General features: G+C 38.8%; 1 protein-coding gene across 8 annotated transcripts; it reads left to right on the forward strand.

Annotated features, from left to right (window-relative positions):
- Positions 1–96: 96 nt before the first annotated feature.
- LOC111237785 (sorting nexin-14-like) lies at positions 97–17051 on the forward strand. Of its 8 annotated transcripts, none has more exons than XM_022767017.1 (30): positions 97–260; positions 466–615; positions 1812–1932; positions 2126–2205; positions 3265–3343; positions 3476–3519; positions 3620–3707; positions 4188–4272; positions 4689–4845; positions 4962–5037; positions 5355–5399; positions 5504–5584; positions 5725–5839; positions 6171–6326; positions 7002–7126; positions 7405–7463; positions 7663–7689; positions 8112–8244; positions 8827–9013; positions 9121–9207; positions 9307–9407; positions 9911–10022; positions 10490–10530; positions 10954–11073; positions 11802–11925; positions 12590–12754; positions 13610–13705; positions 14738–14829; positions 15589–15645; positions 16897–17051. In XM_022767017.1, exons 2-30 carry the CDS (start codon positions 479–481, stop codon positions 16924–16926), a joined length of 2820 nt encoding a protein of 939 aa, XP_022622738.1. In that variant the 5' UTR covers positions 97–260; positions 466–478; the 3' UTR covers positions 16927–17051. The 8 variants fall into 8 exon arrangements, with proteins under 8 accessions (XP_022622738.1, XP_022622761.1, XP_022622745.1 ...); XM_022767040.1 differs by having other exon boundaries at positions 16900–17051; XM_022767024.1 differs by having other exon boundaries at positions 9124–9207.
- Positions 17052–22609: the final 5558 nt, after the last annotated feature.

The raw sequence follows: 22609 nt of genomic DNA on the forward strand, positions 1-22609 counted from the left end.
CTTTTATTTTTAAGACCGTTAACTAGTCGCTATTACTTGTTTCCGTCGACAGATCTGGCAACCCGGGTTGGATTAGAAAACATTCCATCTGTCAAGGAAGTCGGTTGGGACTTTCAAAAAATGGAAAACATGAAGTAAAAACTTTCGCAATTGAAGAAAGTAACTTGAATTCAGGACTGGTCTGGCCACCAGCCGAAGACTACACCTATGGATAAGATGTGTTTTATTATATGAAGAAGCTCGTCGATAGTATTGTCGCTGTAAGTTAAAGCGTTAACCGCTGACCTGAAAACTAACGTTAACCGTTAACCTAGCTAAAACGACTCGGGTTAGCTAACTTCGACATGGTTTAAAGTTGATTTTCAGACGGGTACCTTCACTATATGTAGGTTTAATGCTTTAAACAGACCAAAAACGTGCCCGTTTGGTGTTAACTTCTATGAAATGTGTTTCCCCCGCCCACAGCTCCGCTGAAAGGATGGCAGGTATTTTAACGTATGTGGAGGATTTGAAGCGGGGACTGAAGATCGACGTGCTGAGAGAAGCTGGACGGCAGTACCCGGTCTTCTGCTTCCTGCTGCTGTGCATGCTCTCTCTGACTGTGCTGCTCAACAGGTACATGTTAAACGATAAAGTGAGCTGGGGAGTGTCAGATTATCAGCTGAAACACTGGGTGGTGGGTCATGTGATGTCTGGAGGAGTGTGACCTGCTGCTGATACCTGATCAGAGCAGAGCTGTTTATCTGTTTCACCCAGTGTTGTTGTTTGTGTTTAATCTGGACTCTCACGTTTAGATTAAAGGCTGTCATTAGTCATCTGCATGCACCTCTTTAAACCTGATTAATTAACAGCTATGTTTCAAGTTGAATTCACTATTTAGTCCATGGACAGACTGACACACCGAGGCCCTGAGCACAGACATGTAGAAGCTTCCCTATATAAGAGAAAGTCATTGTAGTTGTTTTACACCTTTGTGGCTGCTTACATCACTTTGTGGTTGTATTATGTCACTGTGTGGTCATGTTGCATCCCCTTGTAGTAGTCTCTTGTCTCTGTGCAATTGATTTACGTCACTATATGGTCACGTTGCATCTCTTTGTGCTCATTTTGTGTCTGTTTAAGGATGTTTTATGTCACATTGTGGTCATGTTATGCCTCTAGTATTTCAAGTCTAGTATTTTAAGTCACTTTATGGTCATTTTGTATTCCCTTGTAGTACTTCTGTGTCTCTTAGTGGTTGTTTTACGTCACTTTGTGCTGTTTTGATTCTCTTTGTATTTTTTCGATTGACATCCCATTAAAAAACAGTATCAGTCGCCTCAATCTGAGGCTCCAACCTACAGTCCCCAGAATCCCTGGGTTAGTGCCTGGTAGCCTTGTTCAATAATCAATCCAGGGTTAAATCAGTATCCATGTGCATTCAAAAAACACCCTGGAAATTGTCATTGTTTAGTACGCTGCTTACTTGACAAATAAACCGATTTCTCAATAACAGCAATGGTTCAGGGTACAAAATAACATTTTAGATAATAAAATTAAAGAATGTGAATGATTGATGTCAGCTGTAAGTGAAACTTAAAAAGGACTCAACCATGAAACTGAAGGACTGTTGCATGCTGAAGAAGGTGTAGCTGAAATGTCTGTGCATTTTTACTTGTATAACTCAAGGCATCAGGGGTATGGTCATGGGTGCAGAACAAACACAGTGACCACAAGGAGGAGCCAAAGATTAAATGCTGATTAATGTTTCTTTGCATTGTATTTGAGCACTGTTATTAGGTCACTTTTAATGCTGTGTAATCTGCCTCCAGGTATATCCACATCCTGATGGTCTTCTGGTCTTTCCTGGCTGGTGTCATCACTTTCTACTGCTCCCTCGGACCAGAGTCTCTTCTCCCAAACATCCTCTTCACCATAAAGCCAAGAAGTAAAGTAAGTTGTAACTTGCATGTGTTAAAGTTGAGTTTTATTTATATGAGGGTCGCTCTGTGGAGGAGTGTGTTGTTTGCTTACATGGAGATGTTTCCAGTGATTAAGTGGCCGCTGAGAAAATAGCTGATGATATTTTATAGTGTTCGATTTAACACTAAAGGAAACTGAGGATTTATATTTTGTCCTCCAACAGCAGCAGGAGCAGGAGCAGGAGCTGTTTCCTCTGGGCAACAGCTGTGCTGTGTGTGGGAAGGTCAAGTGCAAACGTCACCGGTACGTTCACAAGCAGATAATGTTGCTGGTCAACTCCTCTATGTTAATTTGACAGCTGCAGTTACTAGTTACTTGGCTGATAAAGACTTTACATAAGCGGATGTGTTGTAGCAGAATATAAAGTACTTAAATCAGCTCTGTCTCAACCAACTTTAACTGTAAAACATTGCTCACACATTAATGAATCAGTAATAATAATTAAATAATGTAACGTGGTCTCAATACTCCACTTTCAGGTGCCTTTTTGCTGCATAATGAAAATGTTTATTTATGATACCTTCAGTATGTTTTGATCTGCGCTTTTACGTAAGGAAGATTCTGAATGCAGGACCTTCAGTTGTGATGGAGTATTTTTAAATAGTTGTTTTCATACTTTTAATTAAGTTCTTCTTCTACCACTTTTCCATAATCAAAGATAATTGTGATAATGAATGATATGATTCCTTTCTTTAAATTATTTTTTCATGTTATTGACATTTCAAAAGCACAAGTACATTCTGCACTAGTTTGCCACCTAGTGGATATTGTTAAACAGTGCTGCTGAGGACAGATACATTTCTACCCAAGCCATTATTAATGATGATGGGCTTCTGGTAAAGTCACTTTATCTGTGTTGTTTAATGTCATAAATAATGGATGACTTACTGACACATATCACACACGGCATCAGTGACTCCAGACCCAGCGTCAGCTCTCAGAGCCAAGAAAAAAAATACACGATGGAAAAAAAAGAGATAAACCTCAAGAGAGGCAGTTCAAAGTGAAGTTCCCCCTCACAGACAAACAGGTAGAAGGAACTGAAAACAGGCAAAATACAATTACCAAAAACAGAAAGCAAAACAAAACACAAGGGGTTCTTTAAGCCAACACAAATCTTGTGTGTTGACTGTAGAGGTTTTTATTAAATAACCTCCTTTCAGCCTCTGACAGCAGTCACTAGTGTTTGGATTTTACCTGGAGTGGATTCCACTCTGGTGTTGCGTATGATCACCGTGTTTTTCAAGTGTTTATTCAAGAAACAGGCACTAAGAACATGCACAAATATTTTGTTCTTTGCAGGCCGACGCTGCTCCTTGAAAATTACCAGCCATGGTTGGAGCTGAAGGTTAATTCAAAAGTGGACGCTTCAGTAGCAGAGGTAAGTCGATGGATGGTTCAACGTCAGCGGTTTTTATACAGAAAAAATGTCTCTGTTATTCTGACAAAACCACTGAAAAACATCGACTCAACCTTCTGTTCTGATCTGACCTGTTCTGTCCCCATCCTGCAGGTGTTCGAGTTAGTGCTGGAGAACTTTGTCTACCCCTGGTACAGGTATGAAGAGAAATCCCAGAGTGTTTTATCGTCTGAAGAAGGTGGATTTTTACAGACTCATGTAGGAGTTTGTTTTTAAACTTCCTCCTTTGGTTTTCAGGGACATCACAGATGACGAAGCATGTGTTGACGAACTGAGGATGACCTTTCGCTTCTTCGCTTCAGTGCTCGTCCGCCGAGCTCAGAAGGTGACGCTTAAACACTCTTCAGTAAAGATGGAGCAGTTAGCAGATGTTTAGCGTGATGTGCTCTCGTAAAAGACTTGATGTTGTTGCAGCAATCCTGGTTTTTCATGATGGTTTTTCAAAGACTAATTTACACAGAAGGTCAGAAAACTCAAATGCAGGTTATTGTGTCACCGGAACACAATTTCATGGTTCTCTCACTCTCCTCCTCACGGCTCTGGTCGTTCCTGGTCCTCTCATATCCAATTATGCTGCAAACACCAGGAGGTTGTAAAGTCTCACAATCATGCAGATTTAGGTGCAAACAAAACACATTCTAAATCAGTACGTTTTTACATACAGTACTGAGTTTACCATCTTCTGTTGATGTTTGTTCATTCATGATGAAACTTTGGTCGCAGGCTAACTGTGAAGTGTTCTCAGTCGCAGTTTACTTGTTATTTCTTTTGTGTGTTTCACTGATTCGGGACATCTTTTTGGCAGGTTGACATCCCCGCTGTGTTTGCAGACAAAGTGATGAAAGCTGCAATGAAGCACATTGAAATTATTGAAAAAGCTCGAGAAAAAGGTAAGTACATATATTCACTTTCACATTCTTGCATATATTAATATTAATTGTTTTATTTTTAATTTTAACTTCAGGTTTGTCTGCTGACAGTTTAGCTATAAATCTGGAAATGGTGACAGTTTTCTCTCCACCAAACTAGAACTGAAACAGTTAACCTTGCTGTACAACGATAAAAATGAGTGACCTTTGATGATGCAGCCAAACTGATAAGTGAAAATGTGTTTCCACCTCGTGTGTGTGGTCTGATTTTATTTGTCAGGGTGTTACGTCGTCTTACACCAGATATCAAACACAACAAACCTGTGAGAACTGGCAGGAGTTGTTCATATGTTCTTTAAGCCCAGTTGTGTGATGCTGGGTTTAATATCCACTGTGTTGTGATGTTATATTGTGTGTGTGTGTGTGTGTGTCTGCAGTGAACAGTGTGGAGGGTTTACAGCAGGCAGCTCTGGATGAATACGGCCCCGATCTTCACACTGCTCTGCGCAGCCGGAAAGACGAGCTGTTCTATCTGAGGAAGCTGACTGAGATGCTGTTTCCCTACGTCATGCCTCCCAAAGCCACAGACTGCAGGTAGGGAGACACAAACAGAGACTGACCAACCTCCTTCTCAGGCTGGACTTTGAATTTGGGAAGACCTGTCTCCTTAAATGTAAAAGTTGTAACCAGTGTTTTTTGTCTTGGCTCAGGTCTCTGGCTCTGTTGCTGCGGGAGGTGATGGCCGGATCTGTCATCCTACCAACCATGGACTTCATGGCTGACCCTGTGAGTAGAACAGGACTATGTGTGTTGACAGTTTAATGAACGAGCCGCTCGTATTCTTCTTTTAATCTTGTAAAACTTGAAATTAGTGGAGAGTGTTTGGCTTCATCAAATGAAACCACAGACAGGTGGAGAAACACTTCATCTGGCCATTAAAGTGGTGATGTTACAGCTCTAATAACGCCTCCTAACTGCATAAAATAGCCTGGTGCTACACAGGGAAGTAACTCAAGAAAATAACTTGATGTTAATTATTTAGACATTTTAATGCAATTAAATCAGGACCGTAAGAGAACCTGTTGTTTCTCTTTGTTTTCCAGGATACTGTGAACCTCATGGTGCTCATATTTGTTGATGACACTCCAGTAAGTGAGACTGTTTCCTTATATCTGAGTCATGTATGTTCAGATAAATCATCTTCTAAATCATCTCATTACTTTGCTCATTTAAATATCTCCTGCATCTGCAGCCAGAACCAGCCACAGAACCTCCGTCTGCCCTGGTTCCATTTTTACAGAAGTTCGCCGACGTCAGCAACAAAAAGCCGTCGGTGAGTATCTCTGTGAGGGAGGACGAGACTTCACAGATTTCATTTAGTCCAACCAGCCACTTCCTATTCTGTGGATCTGTGTGTCGTCTTTTATTTCTTCTGTGATGTGCACAACTAAACGTCTGTCTCCGCTCGTGCAGGTGCTGAAGATGGAGCTGAGGGAGATCAGGAATCAGCAGGATCTCCTCTTTCGCTTCATAAACTTCCTGAAGCAGGAAGGAGCTGTGCATGTGCTGCAGTTCTGCCTCGCTGTGGGTGAGAACAACCGTCACACATGCAGCAAATGTTGCTGCACATTTAATCATTTATTAATGGCTTGGTAACCTAGATTATCTTTAAATAACAACTAGCTTTGAAAGCCTATAGCAATCAGTTAAGTAGTTAGATAACCCGCCGGACCTCTGTGTTTCCAAGTAACCACTAACTGGTTCATCTATGAATCCATCCAGTTTCTAACCCCCTTATCCCGAAGAGTCATTCCTCCATAGTTATTGGAAACATACCTGACATGCGTTTCTTCGCACTGATGAAAAATCGTGAGAGTAACTCTGGAATAGAAAGGTGATATGTTGAGTTTTTCCTCCAGAGGAGTTCAACGATAAGATCCTGAGTCCGGAGCTCAGTGACTCCGAGCTGCAGCGTTTGCACGGCGAGGTGCTGCACATCTACGAGACCTACTGCCTGGACGAAAGCATCGACAAGATCAGCTTCGACCCGTTCATCGTGGAGGAGATAAAGAACAGTAAGACGCTACGACCGTCACCATGGTGCTGGGCTTTCCTCTTTTTTTGGCTTTAAAGCAGAGCAGCTGTGGAGTCACGACGTCATAACTCAGCCTTAATGTGTTTTTCACAGTTCACTGAAGACAGTCAGAATCTCTTAAAACACTAATGTGTTGGAGGTTTTTGTAGATGTGTCTCTTCCATGATGGTTTGATGATCCTGAAGCAGTTGAAGTGAATATCTCTGTATTTATAGATTAATTCATAATTATGATTAATGCTAATTTACTGAACACTTTTGATATTATCATTCTTGCATTGCCATCAAAAACATACAACCTACAAAACCAAAAGTGGATCTGTAGAGAAAGTGTTCACTGGACTTGTGGGATAATTAAAGAAGGACTTAACTTTTGCTGACCTCCAGTGATTCCACTACTCACCTGGCTGCAGTGATGTACAGGTGTACTCCAGGACATTGTGACATCACCGCTGGTTGTGGTCAGAGGTCAAACAGACAGGACAGTGATACGTTGCTTTCAGTCTGGTGTTAAGTTTCTCTATAAACATTTTAGAACGCAGCGCTGCTTGTGTACAAACCCGTGTAGTTTCCTTCCTGTTTGTTTCCACCATAAACGATCCATCTTTCTACACAGAGAGCAGTTTGATTTAAGCTCCGTGTGTCCTCCCTCTCAGTTGCTAAAGGTCCGTACGGTGGTGTGGTGAAGCTGCAGACCATGCGCTGCCTGTTTGAGGCGTATGAACACGTGCTGTCTCTGCTGGAGAGAGTCTTCACCCCCATGTTCTGCCACAGCGATGAAGTAAGAGCTTTGTTTTTGAGCTTTGAAGACACTGAGTGACTGTGTATTCAAAATATAGACTTAGAGTATTTGTCAGTGTTGAAAGATAATGAAGCATATTTATATTTGTACTTGTTTCAGATACTGGAATATTTCCATCTAGTGCTTCTACTTCACGACATTACATTGCAATATTTTGCTTTTAACTACACCACATTAGCTACTAGTGAGTCATGTTATAAAACATTAGAGGTACACCGAGGCCAGGACTGCACTGACTGTCTCCTCTCTGTGTTCAGTACTTCAGGCACCTGCTGAGAGGAGCCGAGTCTCTGACGAGGAACTCAAGAATCAACAGGTTTGTTTCACGTGGAAATCACAGAAAACAGAAATTTAAAATTGCACATTATATGATCAGCGCCATAATTATTGAGCAGGAAGGTGAACCGGCTCATTTCATAGTCATAGTGAGGTTTTCATTCATTCATAATGACAGTTAATTTCATTGTACAAGTTTTGTCCAAACCGTCATTAGCTGCTTGTGCGTCTTATTCCAGAAATAGCTTCAGTTTGGAAGAAAACAGGTAAGTAGGTGTTCGGCATGTCACCTGTCTGCACAGAGTCTGCTGGATGCAAAGAGCAGAATGCATTATGATGCATGCTGGCATGCAGTGTCAAAGAGAAACAGCTTGGTTGCAAGTTACACACGAGCTTTCAGGAGCGACACGCTGCTGCGGCCGGTGGATGAAAAAGGCCTGTAGTTGTCACAGCCGTCCTGTTTTACTGCACGTGTGCTGCACACCTGATGCACCGGTTCATTTGTCACATGGTGCAGAGTGAAAGGCTCAGGTGATTTTTACAAACGTGACAGATGAATATTTATCTTCAAGGACCAGCAGCAGAGCAGAGGAAGAAGGAACCGTTTCAGAGCAGTTAATAGAGACGTGAAGATAGAAGCATGTGACAGGAAAAGAAGTCCGAGCTCGTTTTCTCTGTTCTCTTCTAGAAACACGTCAAAGCGAGGGGAGTCGTTCGGCATCAGCAGAATTGGCAGCAAAATCAAAGGTGTGTTCAAGAGCACGACCATGGAGGGTGCCATGCTGCCGCCCAGCGCCATGAACGAGATTGATGACGATCTGGTGAGTGAGAGACTCGGCGATGATGTTACGACCCTTGGTTTGTGCTCAGTAGAAATTTCTCTAAGACAATACAATTAAGATTTTCACTTTAATTTTTTTTTAAGAAATAACAATAAATAAGAAAATATTTCTGATCACAAATGAGCTTTTGTGAAAATGGATTATTGATTAGTCGCCTCTGTGTTAGACAGTTGCTTCTGTGCTCTGAAAACATCAAGCTGTGATGAGAATCAGCGACACTTCGGCCGCTCTTCATGTCTCTGCACTCATTTATTCCTTCTTTCAATCAGTCCATTTTTCCATTAACAACTGTGTCATCCAGTCCTACAAAAATATGCACATATACTGTATTTAAAACATAAACAAAAATACACAGGATCATGATGGATCTGTTTCTTGATGATGTATTTTTCCATGTTAATGTGGTTTAGCAGGAACTATAAGATTTTAATTAGACTGCGATTTATTTTCTTTAAAATTAATTGTTCCAAATTAACCCCCACACACTTCAGGTAATATCGTATCTTAAATATTTGCCTGAGTCTGACAGTGTCATTTGTTCCTGTTTGGCTCTTGCTGCAGGTGGAGGAGGCCACCGTCGTGATGGAGGACGATTCCCCCGCCGAGCCGGCCGGCACACCGGGCACCCAGAGGAACCTGTCGGCCTGGATCATCACCATCCCCTACATCGACATCTATGACGACGAGGTCAAGAGGGAGAGGATCCCCGTCTTCTGCATCGATGTGGAACGCAATGATAGGAAGGAAGGTGAGAGCTTCAGTCTGCGCCGTCGTCTGTCTAATTAACAGCCGTGCTGCAGCTCATCTGATCCCTGATCAGCACGTGACCATGTTGCGATTCTCTTTTGTTCTTAGTAGTCGGTCATGAAACGGAGAAGTGGTCGGTCTACAGAAGGTACATGGAGTTCTACGTACTAGAATCCAAACTCACTGAATTCCACGGTACAGTTTTAGCTGCTTTTTGTTGGTGATGTTTCCTTTATATTAAAGCTCCATCCTCCGGCTCCACACTGTGTCTCATATTAAATGTTTTCTCTCCAGGCACATTTGCAGATGCACAGCTTCCATCCAAAAGAATCATCGGACCAAAGAATTATGAATTCCTCTCATCAAAAAGGGAAGAGTTTGAGGAATATTTGCAGGTATTCCACCTGGACACTAACATGAATATCTATTGGAGTAAATAATTACAGTGTATTTTTTAAAATTTTTTGCTGTTTAATGACTCTTTGGTGTGAAGTTCTGATTGTTTTTAAGACTTCGCTGAGATGTGTGAGGTCTCATTAACTGAATGTAACTTTAGTGCTTTATACATTTGTATATTGGCACCAGAGGGCAGTAAAACAAAACAGTGTTAGGGAGGTTTTAAATGACTGAGTCAAGGGTGTTTACTTTAATTTTGAACATTTAAAATCAAGTAACAACGTTTTGATGTTTACACATGTAAAATTTTCCCTTACAAATCAAAACTGTCTCATGATTAGAGGAAATAAGAATTTCTTATTTGTTCTCACTCATTGTGTAGATGCATACAAGATGTTTTTCTGTTTGTACGCGGCCTGGTGGCAGATGCTGAAGCTTGTAATCTGAGGAAGAACATCAGTTAAACAACTAAAGTTTCTGGCATGTTTGTGTTTGTGTCCAGAGGCTCCTGCAGCATCCAGAGCTCAGTAACAGTCAGCTGCTGGCAGACTTCCTGTCTCCTTATAGCATGGAGTCTCAGTTCCTGGACAGGATGCTGCCTGATGTCAACCTTGGTAAGTAGTGATATATATTCCCTCCTTTTGTGAAGCATTATTTATTCAGGGACGAGGAGCTGGAGAGTACGAGTCTTACTACAGAGATCGACGGTCGGCCACAGAGCAGCTCTGCTGCTGCTGCAGATTCTCTCCGTTAATTGATTTTCAGTTAAATTATTCTACATGCGACTTTGCATTCATTTCCTTTGCCCTGATGTAAGAAAACGTCGTTATGAATATTGTGCACAATGATTACAATCATGTCACCCAGACGTGCTGCCACAGAATAAATATATTTTCCTTCCTGACACATTTTCCATCAGGTCATAGTGTCTTTGAACTGGCCCTTACCTGGCCAGGCCTCTCTGACCTCTGACCTCTTTCTTTGTTCACGTCCTTCTGCCTTTTCTTCAGTGATCAGTACTTTCACTTTACTTCATATTTCCAGCGTTATTTACTAACTAATTAGAGTTTTTGTTTCACAGGGAAAATTTTCAAGTCTGTACCGGGGAAGCTGATAAAGGAGGTGAGCTGAAATTCTGTTGTAAAGATGATTTATTTCCTTCCTTACCTCCATGTACACGAGTCATTTAAAGTCTTACTGAGCTAACAGGCTTCCTGCTGCTGCTTCAGATTTACCAAACTTTACCTTCTCATTTAAATCTTAGAAAGAAACTAAATAAATAATTATATTTCCAGCATCTGTGCGTCATTATTCTGCCTGTTAGAGATTCATCATTAAGGCTGGAATCTGGCCACGATGGTTAAGTGGTGTTAAGGTGTCTCTGTTTCACTCTGCAGTTTGCCGACAAACACCAGGTGTTAGTGCTGTAGCTAGTTCAACAAGGTGATGATGATGATGATGATGATGATGATGATGATGATGATGATGATGATGATGATGATGATGAAGGTGGTATTAAACACTGTGAAACTGTGTGTTTTCCAGAGAGGACAGAACCTGGAGCCTTTCATCCAGTCATTCTTCAACTCCTGCGAGTCGCCCAAACCCAAACCCAGCCGGCCGGAGCTGACCATCCTCAGCCCCACGGCAGAGAACAACAAGAAGGTGAATAAACAGCAGGCTCACTAAACATCTCTCTCCTGCTGAATCCAGAGCAGAGGTGTTGTTATTGGCAACGTTAGCAAACAGATGAACTCAAGCTGCACATTAATTAACTCCAGCACTTGATGGGGTTGTGATAAGCTGTTGGAGGAAGAGTTTTGCTGTTGATCTCCAGAGAATGAAAAGTTCCATTTGCTCAGATCTGAGAGGAGAAGTAACGTCCTCTTTTCCCAGGAAAGAATAGTCATGTTTGTTTTCATGATTAAGCTTGATGTTTTTCTCCATGGAGACAGTTTGGATGAATGAAGGGTGAATGAAATACAGTATGTTTTTCTTTATATAGTAAAGTACCACAGCCTGGTAGAAGTTTTTCTTCTGAGCTCACTGTTGCACTGATACGTTCCTTCACCATGAACACACACTGTAGTTAATCTTGACTCGGTCCCACACACACTGTAGAGCAATGATGTGTTTTTAATTATTAAGAGTGGAGAAGTCAGACACATGGTTGGTTTGGGTTTTCATGGGATTTGTTGATAATACTAAAATAAAGAAGAACTCCAGCCTTACCCTTTAAAACAGAATTACCAGTTAAATTCTTGCTACATCTTCAGTCGTTCTCTCGACGTTAGACGTGATCAGACGCTGTAGATCAATAATTCACATTCGGTGTCGTGTGATTCTTGATTTTTTTTTTTACTTTATTCCTAATGATTCATTTTCACCTGCAGCTCTTCAGCAGCCTGTTCAAGAACAACGCAAACCTGTCAGAGAGTTCGGAGAGGAGAGCCAACCCCAACTACTTCATGGAGCTGCTCACTGTTCATGGCATGTATGACTACATGATGTACGTCGGTAAGTGATGGTGATGGTACCTTTAATAAAACTCAACTAAACATGCAACAGCTTGTCAGTTTGTAACACCTCTCTCTTCTTACTGTGTTGTATGAGATCATTTCTGTTTCATTTCCGAGGAGCAGCTGCCGTTATCACAGGGGACAGACGTTATTACAGCACACACAGACTGTTAACTGACATAGCTTCACTCGGGAGGAGCAAAAAGTGATGCATTTATACTCAGATGACCAGGTGACGATTAGGTTCCATTCAGCTGTCACCGTGTTTTATATATTTGCTTTTAAAGTCAAATGAAATTACTAACATGAAACCAAATAGTAGAAGAAGAGGTTTGATAATGACACAAGATGAAGAGTGAGAGCTGCACCTGCTCTCACTCTCAAGATGTTTCCATGTCCCACATGACAGCGCTGTCATAAACTGAAAGGTGTCAGATGTCTTAATGACGTCCTCAATCATCACATCTGTAAATCACTCAACTTCACTGGGAAGATTTTTACTTTCATCCTGTTTTTTTCCTTATGAAAAAACACCCAGAATCTCAGAGTCATTTTGCAGCTGTACGTGAGAAATTCAATATTCTTCTCAAAAGCAGCTTCCTGGGAGCTGATTGGTCACAGCAAAGCGCTCCATCCTCAGATGCAGATGTTTTGATTGACAGGTCGAGTGGTGTTCCACATGCCCGACTGGCTGCATCACATTCTGGCCGCCGGGAGAATCCTGTTCAAGAACACGTTCGAGGCCTACATGGACCAGTACATGCAGTCCAAACTGCAGCAGATCCTCCAGGAGCACCGCATGGTGTCCCTCATCACACAGCTCAGAGGTGGGAAACTGCCTCTTACTAAAGATGTGTTTGTGTTAAAGAGTTAAGGTCCATTTTCTCTCTGCATTTATAATTCCAACAACCATGTCAGGGAAAACAGACTTCAGCTAACGTTTATTTGTCAGTGGCTCAGACTCCTGATGTAAAGATATATTACTCTTAAATAAATCATGGCAGGAGGGGCCACTAATCTTTTGTTTCCTGTTTTTCTACAAAAATAATAAGTACATTTATTCCAGCACAGTACTCAGGTAACATCTCTAAGGTCTCTTTATTTTTATGCTGCTTCACTTCTCTTCAGACGTAAATGTAAAAAAGACACTTTTATTTAAAAGATACAGTTTTCAGATTCAGATTTTATGCTCTAAACATCAAGATATAATACATTTTTAGATTAAAGCCACATTTGCCAAAGCATAAGGAATCAGCATTAATAAAACACTGTTATAAGTGTTATAAATATGTAAGTACTTGAATGTAGAACACCCTCTTGTGACTGTATTTTACATCCAGTATTTCTACTTTTAGTGAAAGATCTTCAACCTCGTTACACTTCTTCCAACGAAGGTTGTTCAGTGTCACCAAAATGTATTTGGCTGCTCTACATCGGCTCCAATGAAACAAAACTCCAGTTCCTCCCATATTTTTTTCCAGATCTGAAGTACAGTTTAGAATTTCTTGTTCAAATGATCAGAATTCAGTAAATGAAAAAGTTGGTAGAGACAGTTTCCCCCTCCTCTGTCACTGACTGATGGAGACAGACAGAAGGACAGAGACACGAGGTCACAGGGAGGAGAAGCTCTGACGGATCAAACTTTGTTTCTGTTCTCTTCATGTCGTCGTTTCTTCCTGCAGACGCTGTGTTCTGTGAGGACAGCGAGGAGCGAACCACCGAGGACAAACAAGTCAGAGCCAAGCAGACGTTCGAGGAGATGATGAAGTATTTACCAGGTCAGTTTGATCAGTTTTCCTTCCATTATAAGAGCTGTGTCCATCAGATTGCTTTGGAGGTTTTCTGTCCTTATCCAGTTTAAAAGCAGCATTAATGGATTTTTTGTTCAGCTCATGTTTTACTGACATATTATCACACTCTGCAGGTGATGTAGCAAATATGATGGCAAACAGAGCAACTTACCACCCCATTAGAGTGGCGTTTGTGATCTAATATTCCCTCTTTTCGCTCTGTGTTTGGTCTCTACCAACTCTTGAAAACATTATCTGTCTCTTCAGCTGCTAAATGCTGCACTGTGTTCACCAGCTGCTCTCACACTGTCTGTCTGCTGAGAGTGATGAGACTAAACTTTACAGTAAATATCTCAGAAAACCAAATCTTTGAGCTAAAAGTTCCTTAGAGCTGCTTTTTAATATAAAAAAAATATTTAGTTAATGGAGATTTAACCAGGAAAAATATGTTTAAAACAATGGTTTTTAACAATGAGCTGATTCCTGACTTATGTTGTTTAATAAAATACAGTAGTGATAAGAGAAAAAAGGTTCTTTCACTTCAGCTTTAACACCTGAGCTGATTCCAGGTGCAGCCCTGTGTTTATCAGAAAAAGTGAGGCTGTAGTTTCACTACATGTTCTGTCACACACACTTCCTGTTTCTGTTATCATAGACAAGTTCCAGACAAGTAGGTTGGAACATGGACTGAACAGACATTAAAGATAAATCATAGTGGCTGCTGCGTACAGGTGGCCACAGGACACACCAAGTGATTTACATCCCAAAAAACATCCGTGAAAAGCATCAAAACATCAATAAAAAGGTGTAATGGTGAGATTTCAGCACAGATAAAAATATCCCACTAATTCATTTTGGGTGTATTATACGTTAAAACACTGGACAAGGCTGTCACCTATTATTACTACCACTAATACCACTCCTCTTTCTTATACTCAGGACACTCTGCCAACTGCTCAAACCCACGTTACAAAACTTAATTAAATTGAAGATGTGTGTGTGTGTGTTTGTTTGTGTCAGACTTTGTGGGAAAGTGCATCGGCGAGGAGGCGAAGTACGAAGGTATCCGGCTGCTCTTTGACGGTTTCCAGCAGCCGCTCCTCAACAAGCAGGTAAAGAGACAAATAGGAAACAACAGAGCTGCAGTAAATGTCAGTTTGGTGAAGCTTTATTAATCTTTCAATTCAACCCTGACAACATCCTGTACTTCAGGTATCCAGTGGTTTTAATACATGTGTGTACTTGTCTCAGGTGTCGACTGTTGACTGGTGCAGTTCTTCTGTTTGTCAGATCATCATGACTCTGTTCCTCTATTTCTATCATATGTTCTAATGTCTGAGACTGAGACACAGATACAATTATTTAATAAAAAGGACTCATTATAATAACACTGTTACAATAAACCAGACCTCCTGAGGCAGGGCTGCTTGGTATTGTTTGAAAATCCCGTTTGAGTTCCTGTTGGATTTTTGTGATAACCTTTTTCTACAAAATAAAAATCAACAAAATAAAAGTCCTAAAATGTTAGAAGACTGAACAAGAACTATTATTATTATTATTATTATTATTATTATTATTATTATTATTATTTATTTGTGTTCAAACTAAAGAATCGCTTAACATAAAAGATATATATGCACAAAACATTCACATATATACAGAAACACTTTTATATAGACTCAGATACACATGAATGTTTATGTACATCAGAGGTAGGAAACTAAAAGCTCCTAGAGTAAAGTAGGACAATTAGATGTGATATGGCTACGAGAACAACATAACGTTAAAGTCAAATAAGACGTGGCAGGTAGAATAAAACCAACAGTTTCCTTTCTAACAGCAGTGGTTTGTGATTTTGTCTCTGTCCTCAGATGACGTACGTCCTGCTGGACATCGCGGTGCAGGAGCTGTTTCCTGAACTCAGCAAGGTAAACAAGTGACAGTGGAGAATGTAAAGAAACGTTACAGGAGGAGACACAGCTCACTGTGATGTTTGAGACTGTGTACCATGAATTCTTACACAGTCAGAGCAGATGGAAATAAACAGGAGACTAAAACAGGACCTGATGTAGGAGATTCTTCATATTGTCAGTATCAATTCCCCCCAGTGTTTCACAGCAAAGGGACATGTTCTGTTCTCTGGAAAGCCTTTTTCATGAGAGGGGGAGTAAATACATTTGTCTGTATAAAATTCTTCCTAAAACATGATTGAATATAATATAAATCAGATGTGTTTCTCTCTCCAGTTGAGGCATATAAAGGCCCTTCCTGCTATTTGAGAATTTACGATGTTCACTACTGAGCTGGAGTGAGAGTGTGGTTAGCTTAGCTTAGCATAAAGAATAGAAGCCTCTAAAACTCAGTGACTGATGTGCTATTTTAATGAAATGTAAAAACCAGTTTGGGATGTCATAGTAACAACAGAGTTGATGATGACGGTTTTAGAAACCTGGGTGTGATTGGAGTGAGCTGCAAACACTCACCACACCCAGCTGTTGTTTCAAAGCACTTCTTTGCCCCTAAAACCAAAACTTTTTAATTTTTAATCACTGTGTGATGTGTCACTGTGGTGACTCAGTGGCTGGATCGCAACAACTACTGGATGAATTATGACATTTTGTACAGACATTTTCTCACAGGATCGATTTTAATAACTTTGATTAACCTTGAGTTCACGTTAAACTTTTAATTTGCTTTAAATATTAGTTTGTGATAAACTCCTGCAGAGCTGATGAATTTCCCTTTAGCTCATAGCTCTGCTGTAAGTTTTTGTGTGTTGCCGCTGAGCCTGAACTATGAGCAGTAACCTCTCAGAGGGCGGCATGATTTTATTTAATTAATTAATCGGCAATCAGATCAGACAAAATAAGGATTCTGATTATTAGAAAAATGTCGTGTATTGGATCTGATTATCAGCTGACGCCTCGTTTAACGGACAACAGAACATTAGCTTGTCCATACAGAGCTAATTTCAGTGACAGAAACAAAAGCAGTGAGTGGTGAAGTGTAGTCCAACCTAGTTCCAGTTTGTTCTGTACATGACTGTGAGTTTGATTTAACAAATCTAGGTTTTTTGTTTTTTTTTTAAATCTGGCTCTCAGCTGCTCATCTTCAGACGAACAAAAGCAAAAAACAGAATGTGAGTGTCTGGTTTAATTCAGGTGTTTTATGTTTCTCAGCAGGGAATGAAGGAGACGACCTTCATGTGAAGTCAACACTGAATCCACATCCTGGACGATGGACGTGCAATACACAACGATTTCCGACACCTCTGGAAACACCTCTACATTCCAATGTTTATTAATGCACAAATAAAGATATATATTTATTGATGTCACCGCAGTGAACGCTGTCTCCTGTGTTTTCTTTCAGAGCCAATGAAAATATTAACACAAAAACGTCATAGTATACTAAGGCATAAAAAGTCAAAAAAATTTCATAGTAGTAAGTCATAAAAATGTTGTAGTAAGGCATAAAAAGTCAAATAAAGGTCAGTATAGTAAGGCATAAAAAAGTTTTAAAAATGTCATAGTATAATAAGGCATAAAAAGTTAAAAAAAATGTCATAGTATAGTAAGGCATAAAAAGTAAAAAAAAATGTCATAGTATAATAAGGCATAAAAAGTCAAAAAAATCATAGTATAGTAAGGCATAAAAAAGTAAAAAAAAGGTCATAGTATAGTAAGGCATAAAAAAGTCAAAAAAAAGATCATAGTATAGTTAGGCATAAAAAGTCCAAAAAACGTCATAGTATAATAAGGCATAAAAAAAGTTTTAAAAAATGTCATAGTATAGTAAGGCATAAAAAGTCAAAAAAACGTCATAGTATAGTTAGGCATAAAAAAGTTTTAAAAATGTCGTAGTATAATAAGGCATAAAAAAGTCAAAAAAAAGATCATAGTATAGTTAGGCATAAAAAGTCCAAAAAACGTCATAGTATAATAAGGCATAAAAAAGTTTTAAAAAATGTCATAGTATAGTAAGGCATAAAAAGTCAAAAAAACGTCATAGTATAGTAAGGCATAAAAAGTCAAAAAAACGTCATAGTATAGTAAGGCATAAAAAAGTCATAGTATAGTAAGGCATAAAAAGTCAAAAAAACGTCATAGTATAGTATGGCATAAAAAGTAAAAAAAACGTCATAGTATAGTAAGGCATAAAAAAAGTAAAAAAAAGGTCATAGGTATAGTAAGGCATAAAAAAGTAAAAGGTCACTAGTATAAGTAAGGCTAAAAAGTAAAAAATACGTCGAGTTAGTATAGTAGGCTAAAAAAAGTACAAAATCATAGATAAGTAAGGCATATAAAAAAAAAGTCATAGATAGTTAGGCAAAAAAAGTTTTAAAAAGTAGTCATAGTATAGTAAGGCATAAAAAAGCCAAAAAAAACGTCATAGTATAGTAAGGCATAAAATATAAAAACTCTGTAATAGTAATCAAAAGTAAAAAGTTCAAGTATAGGCACTAAAAGTTTTTAAACTCATTAGTAAGAAGGCAAGTCAAAATCAAGTTAAGGCAAAAAAAGTAAAAATGCAAAAGTATAGTAAAGGCATAAAAAAGTTAAAAAGAAAGTATAGTAAGTAAAGTCATAGTATAGTAGCATTAAAAAGTTTTAAAAAGTAAAGTCATAGTAAGCTAAATGTATGTAAGGCATAAAAAGTAAAAATAAAGGTCATAGTATATATAGAGCATAAAAAGTCCAAACAAATACGTCCATTGTATAGTAAGGCCATAAAAAGTGAAAAGAAAGTCCATCAGTTATAGTAAGGCATAAAAAAGTCTAAAAAACGTCATAGTATAGTAAGCATAAGTTAAAAAGTCATAGTATAGTAAGGCATAAAGTCAAAAAAAAAGGTCATAGTAATTAGTAAGTGGCATAAAAAGTCAAAAAAAGTATAGATAATAGCATAAGTAAAGTCATTAGTAAGTTAAAAAAGCATTTAAAAAAAAAAAAAAGTTTTTCCAAAAAAAGACAAAACAAGATAAAAAAAGTTTTTTTAAAGTTAAAGTAAAGAAGGCATAAAAAAAGTAAAAAAAAGAGGTTCATAGTATAGTAAGCATAAAAAAGTAAAAAAAAGGTCCATAGTTTAATAAGGGCATAAAAAGTTTTAAATAAAAAGTCATAGGATAAGTAAGTGCATAAAAAAGTCATAAAAAACTTCAAGTGATTAGTAAGGAATTAATAAAAAAAAAGTTTCATTTATTAAGACAAAAGTAAGTCAAGAATAGTTAAGGGGCATAAAAAAGTTTTAAAAAATGTCAATTAGTATAGTGTAAAGGCATAAAAACGTTTCAAAAAAACTTCATAGTATAGTTAAGGCATAAACAAGTCATATATTCAAAGTAAGCTATAAAAAGTAAGCAAAAAAGGTCATAGTATAGTAAGGCTATAAAAAGTTCAAAAACAACGTCATAGTTATCAGTAAGGCATAAAACCAAATTTAAATGAAACCTCGTTCATACGTAAGTTAAGGCATTATAAAAAGTTAAAAAAAGTCTAGGATAGTAGCTAAGGCAAAACTATAGATAGTAAAGCTAAAAAAACGTCATTAGTAATAGTAAAGGCAAAAAAAGTCAAACGAAAAGGTCATAGTATAGTAAGGCATAAAAAAGTTTAATTAAAGAGTCCATAGTATAGTAGCGCATAAAAGTCCATAAAAACTTCACATTAGTACTACCCCCGTAAGGCACCATCCAAAAAGTTTTAAAAAAAGGTCATAGTATACCATGCCGTCAACGCACAAAAAAAGTCTAAAGAAAAATGTTCAGTAGTATCGTCACAGGCGATTAAAAAAGTTTTAAAAAAAAGGTTTCATAGTAATAGTAGCGCATAAAAGTTTTAAAAAGCATAAGTGGCATAAGTTTAAATTCATAGTATATACTAGTAGGCATCAAAAAAGTTAAAAAAAAAAGTCATAGTAATAGTAAGGCAAAAAAGTCAAAAAAAGTCAAAGCTATTAGTTAAGCTAAAAAGTTTTTAAAAAAAGTTCATTTAGTATACGTAAGGCATAAAAAAGTCAAGTATAGTAAGGCCATAAAATAGTTTTAAAATGTTTCAATAAGAATAGTAAGGCATAAAAAAGTTTTTTTTTAAAAAACGTCATAAGTATATCGAGCATAAGAATAAGGTCAAAAAAAACGTCATAGTATAAGTAAGGCATTAAAAGTCAAAAATCCTAGTATAGTAATGTCTAAAAAGTCTGTTTAGGTCGCCAATAAACCCGGGGGCACGTTTTCGACTGTTGAGGAAGGATATTGACTGCTGAAGGAGAAAGTTTCACACAGCTCGTACACTTCGTAATGGAGTTAAATTTGAACCTGTAGTGTTGGTAGGACTTTTCCTACCACTACGTTATCATCTTACCTGTCAGTTTGAAGCTGTCAAGTTGTCTTAGATAATGTATCAGTGGAAAAGCCGTAAACACAACCAAAACAAGGTTGATCAACAAAGGAATATGTCAGCTTCCTTAATGATCCGAAACATCCTGCATCAAGAAACTGACTTAAAACAGAATTGTTAAGTGAACAAAGTCTTTTTTTATTACCCCAGTGGAACTTCTAAAGAAAGTGATTCATCTGTTCAAAATTAAAAAATACATTTACTTATGACAGTATTGAGTGGTGATGCATTCACTTGGCTTTAGGAAAAAACAAACCAACTACATACAGTGAATGGGCAATACTCTTTAAACTGAAGGAATAGAATAGACAAATCACCTTACTTGCTCCAACTATACTGAGGATTGTGGTCCCTGTGAGCTTTGTTTATATCGACATCTGTACAGTTTTGTTCTGGTCCATTAACCAGAACCCACTGCCAACCAGTCTTTCATAAGAAACTCATTTCCTTCTGGCGGTAGAACATTTAAGTGAGAGCAGTGAGGTCCAGAGCACACAGAGAAGTTGTTTCTGCGGAAAAGACTCTTCAACTGCATTTCTTCTCATAATATTCTAGACCCAACTCCAGGCCAGGCCTCCCCACCTCTATGGTCCATGGTATGAGAGTATAGTATTGTAGAGTTAGCAGAGAACAATTTCTGTAGTGAGAGATTTATTACCTTCCTAACCTATTATTTTATAAAACTCAGGATAAAACTGTGGTTAACTATAATTCAATATAAAAACGAAGTCTGTAAAAAAACTAAAAAATTAAAAATTGTGTCTGTACTCAGCCTGAATGTTCCACATGTGATGGCGACCATACTCTGTGTCCTCATCTCTTCTAGAAGCGAGAGCGGAGCGCAAGAACAGTTTTCCAGTCAGATGATATGTGGCCGTTCTCTATGCAGTTGGCAGCTGATGGTGGGTGTGGCGTGCCAGCTGCGCTGTGGCTCACTGAAAGCGAGCCTAAATAAGGAGTTCCGCGCGAGCATTAACACGCTGTAGACATTGGTTTGGGGGATCCTCTCACAGAGGAGGCCTTGTTCACCTTCCTTCGACAGGTTTTCACCGAGGGGTAAAGACTCTGTGGATGCCACAGACGGAGGAGAGAGAGAGAGAGAAGAAGAGAGAGAGAGTTCTGCTGGACGTGCTGGAGTGACTCATGTTTCACTTCCAGTATGGAGCTGGGACAGTTGAAGGTGTTTGTCAATACTCCTGTGTTTCTGGCCAAATTCAGACTTAGTAACCAACTTGAGATGAAAGACGGCAAAAAAAACACTGTCCGGATAAAAACCTTCATCGCGGCTGATGAAGGAACTAGCCTCGACAAAAGGGATTTCAAAATACCACAGACATATAAAAAATACTTAAATAGAGCTTGAAGCTGCTGGATGAGGCATTAAACTGGCCACATCTGTCACTGGTTGCTGTGGTGCTGGGACATCAACCGAGTGACTTGACTCTGAATAGGTTAGGGGGTAAAGCTGTGATTACAAATCACGACTGTCTGAACGTGTTTGCAGGGAATCCCAAATAAAAAAAAAAGTTTATGATTTCACATAAGTTTTATAGTGAAACGGGCTGCAGTGGGTGCTCATAAATAACAGTGACTAATAGCACTTCTTCATCTTTGGCAAGAGCAACTATTATTCTTTCATTTTTGTGTTTCCTTGTTGTTTTTTTGCAGAAAAATTCTTCATTGGCTAAAAAAAAAACTTTCTGAGTGGACTGAGAATTATTTTTTAACCTCTGGATGCCATAATCAGCAAGAATCAGAAACTTTATTAGAGGATCACATAAGGTGGTCAGCGAAGACTGCTGAGGTTTTCTTTTAAACCTTCAGTATCCTGCTAAACTACTTTACCAGAGTCGAGGTCTTGAGCTCCCAGTGTTCAGACCAAGGACAACTGTTACTGGTTTCAAAGGAGGTTTTTTTACTTTGAGTTTTACGGAAGGGCGCCCTTTCGTTACAAAAAACTACAATAGAGTCATAGAGTCTTGCTACAACTATCTGAGTCCTGAACACAGTCCAGTTGCTCGAGTCCAAGCAGTCTGATCTCGCGTCTCAGTCAAGGGTTTAAGTGTCGAGTCTGAGTCCTGGACTCGGTCTGCACACTGACTGAGACGAGCATTTTATCTTTTTTTAGACTCATAAACTTTCATGAATTAAACTTCCAAATCGAGAACAAAAAGAAAAACAAAAACCAAACACAATGAAAAAAGTTGGACAAAGTGCGAGAGCAATCCGCTGAGCTCAGAACAGGTCTTAGTGGTTATTAGCTGGGCTTGCAGCTTTAGTCGCCGTTGCCTTTATAAACTAACGTGTGAAAAAAAGTTTAAAGTTTTGTCTATAAAATTCGGTCAAAACAGAATTCAGGAAGAGTTTTTTAAAACTTCTGGCTGCTGGAGGTTTCCCGTTCTGGTTTTAAAATGATTAATAAAAGGTCAGATATTTTTGTCAGTCACATCATCAGAGCTGGTACTTGCTTCATCTTCACTCATGGTAGTTTATA

This window comes from Seriola dumerili, unplaced genomic scaffold (genome assembly GCF_002260705.1).
Source record: "Seriola dumerili isolate Sdu_G_001 unplaced genomic scaffold, Sdu_1.0 BDQW01000025.1, whole genome shotgun sequence".
Lineage (NCBI taxonomy): Eukaryota > Metazoa > Chordata > Actinopteri > Carangiformes > Carangidae > Seriola > Seriola dumerili.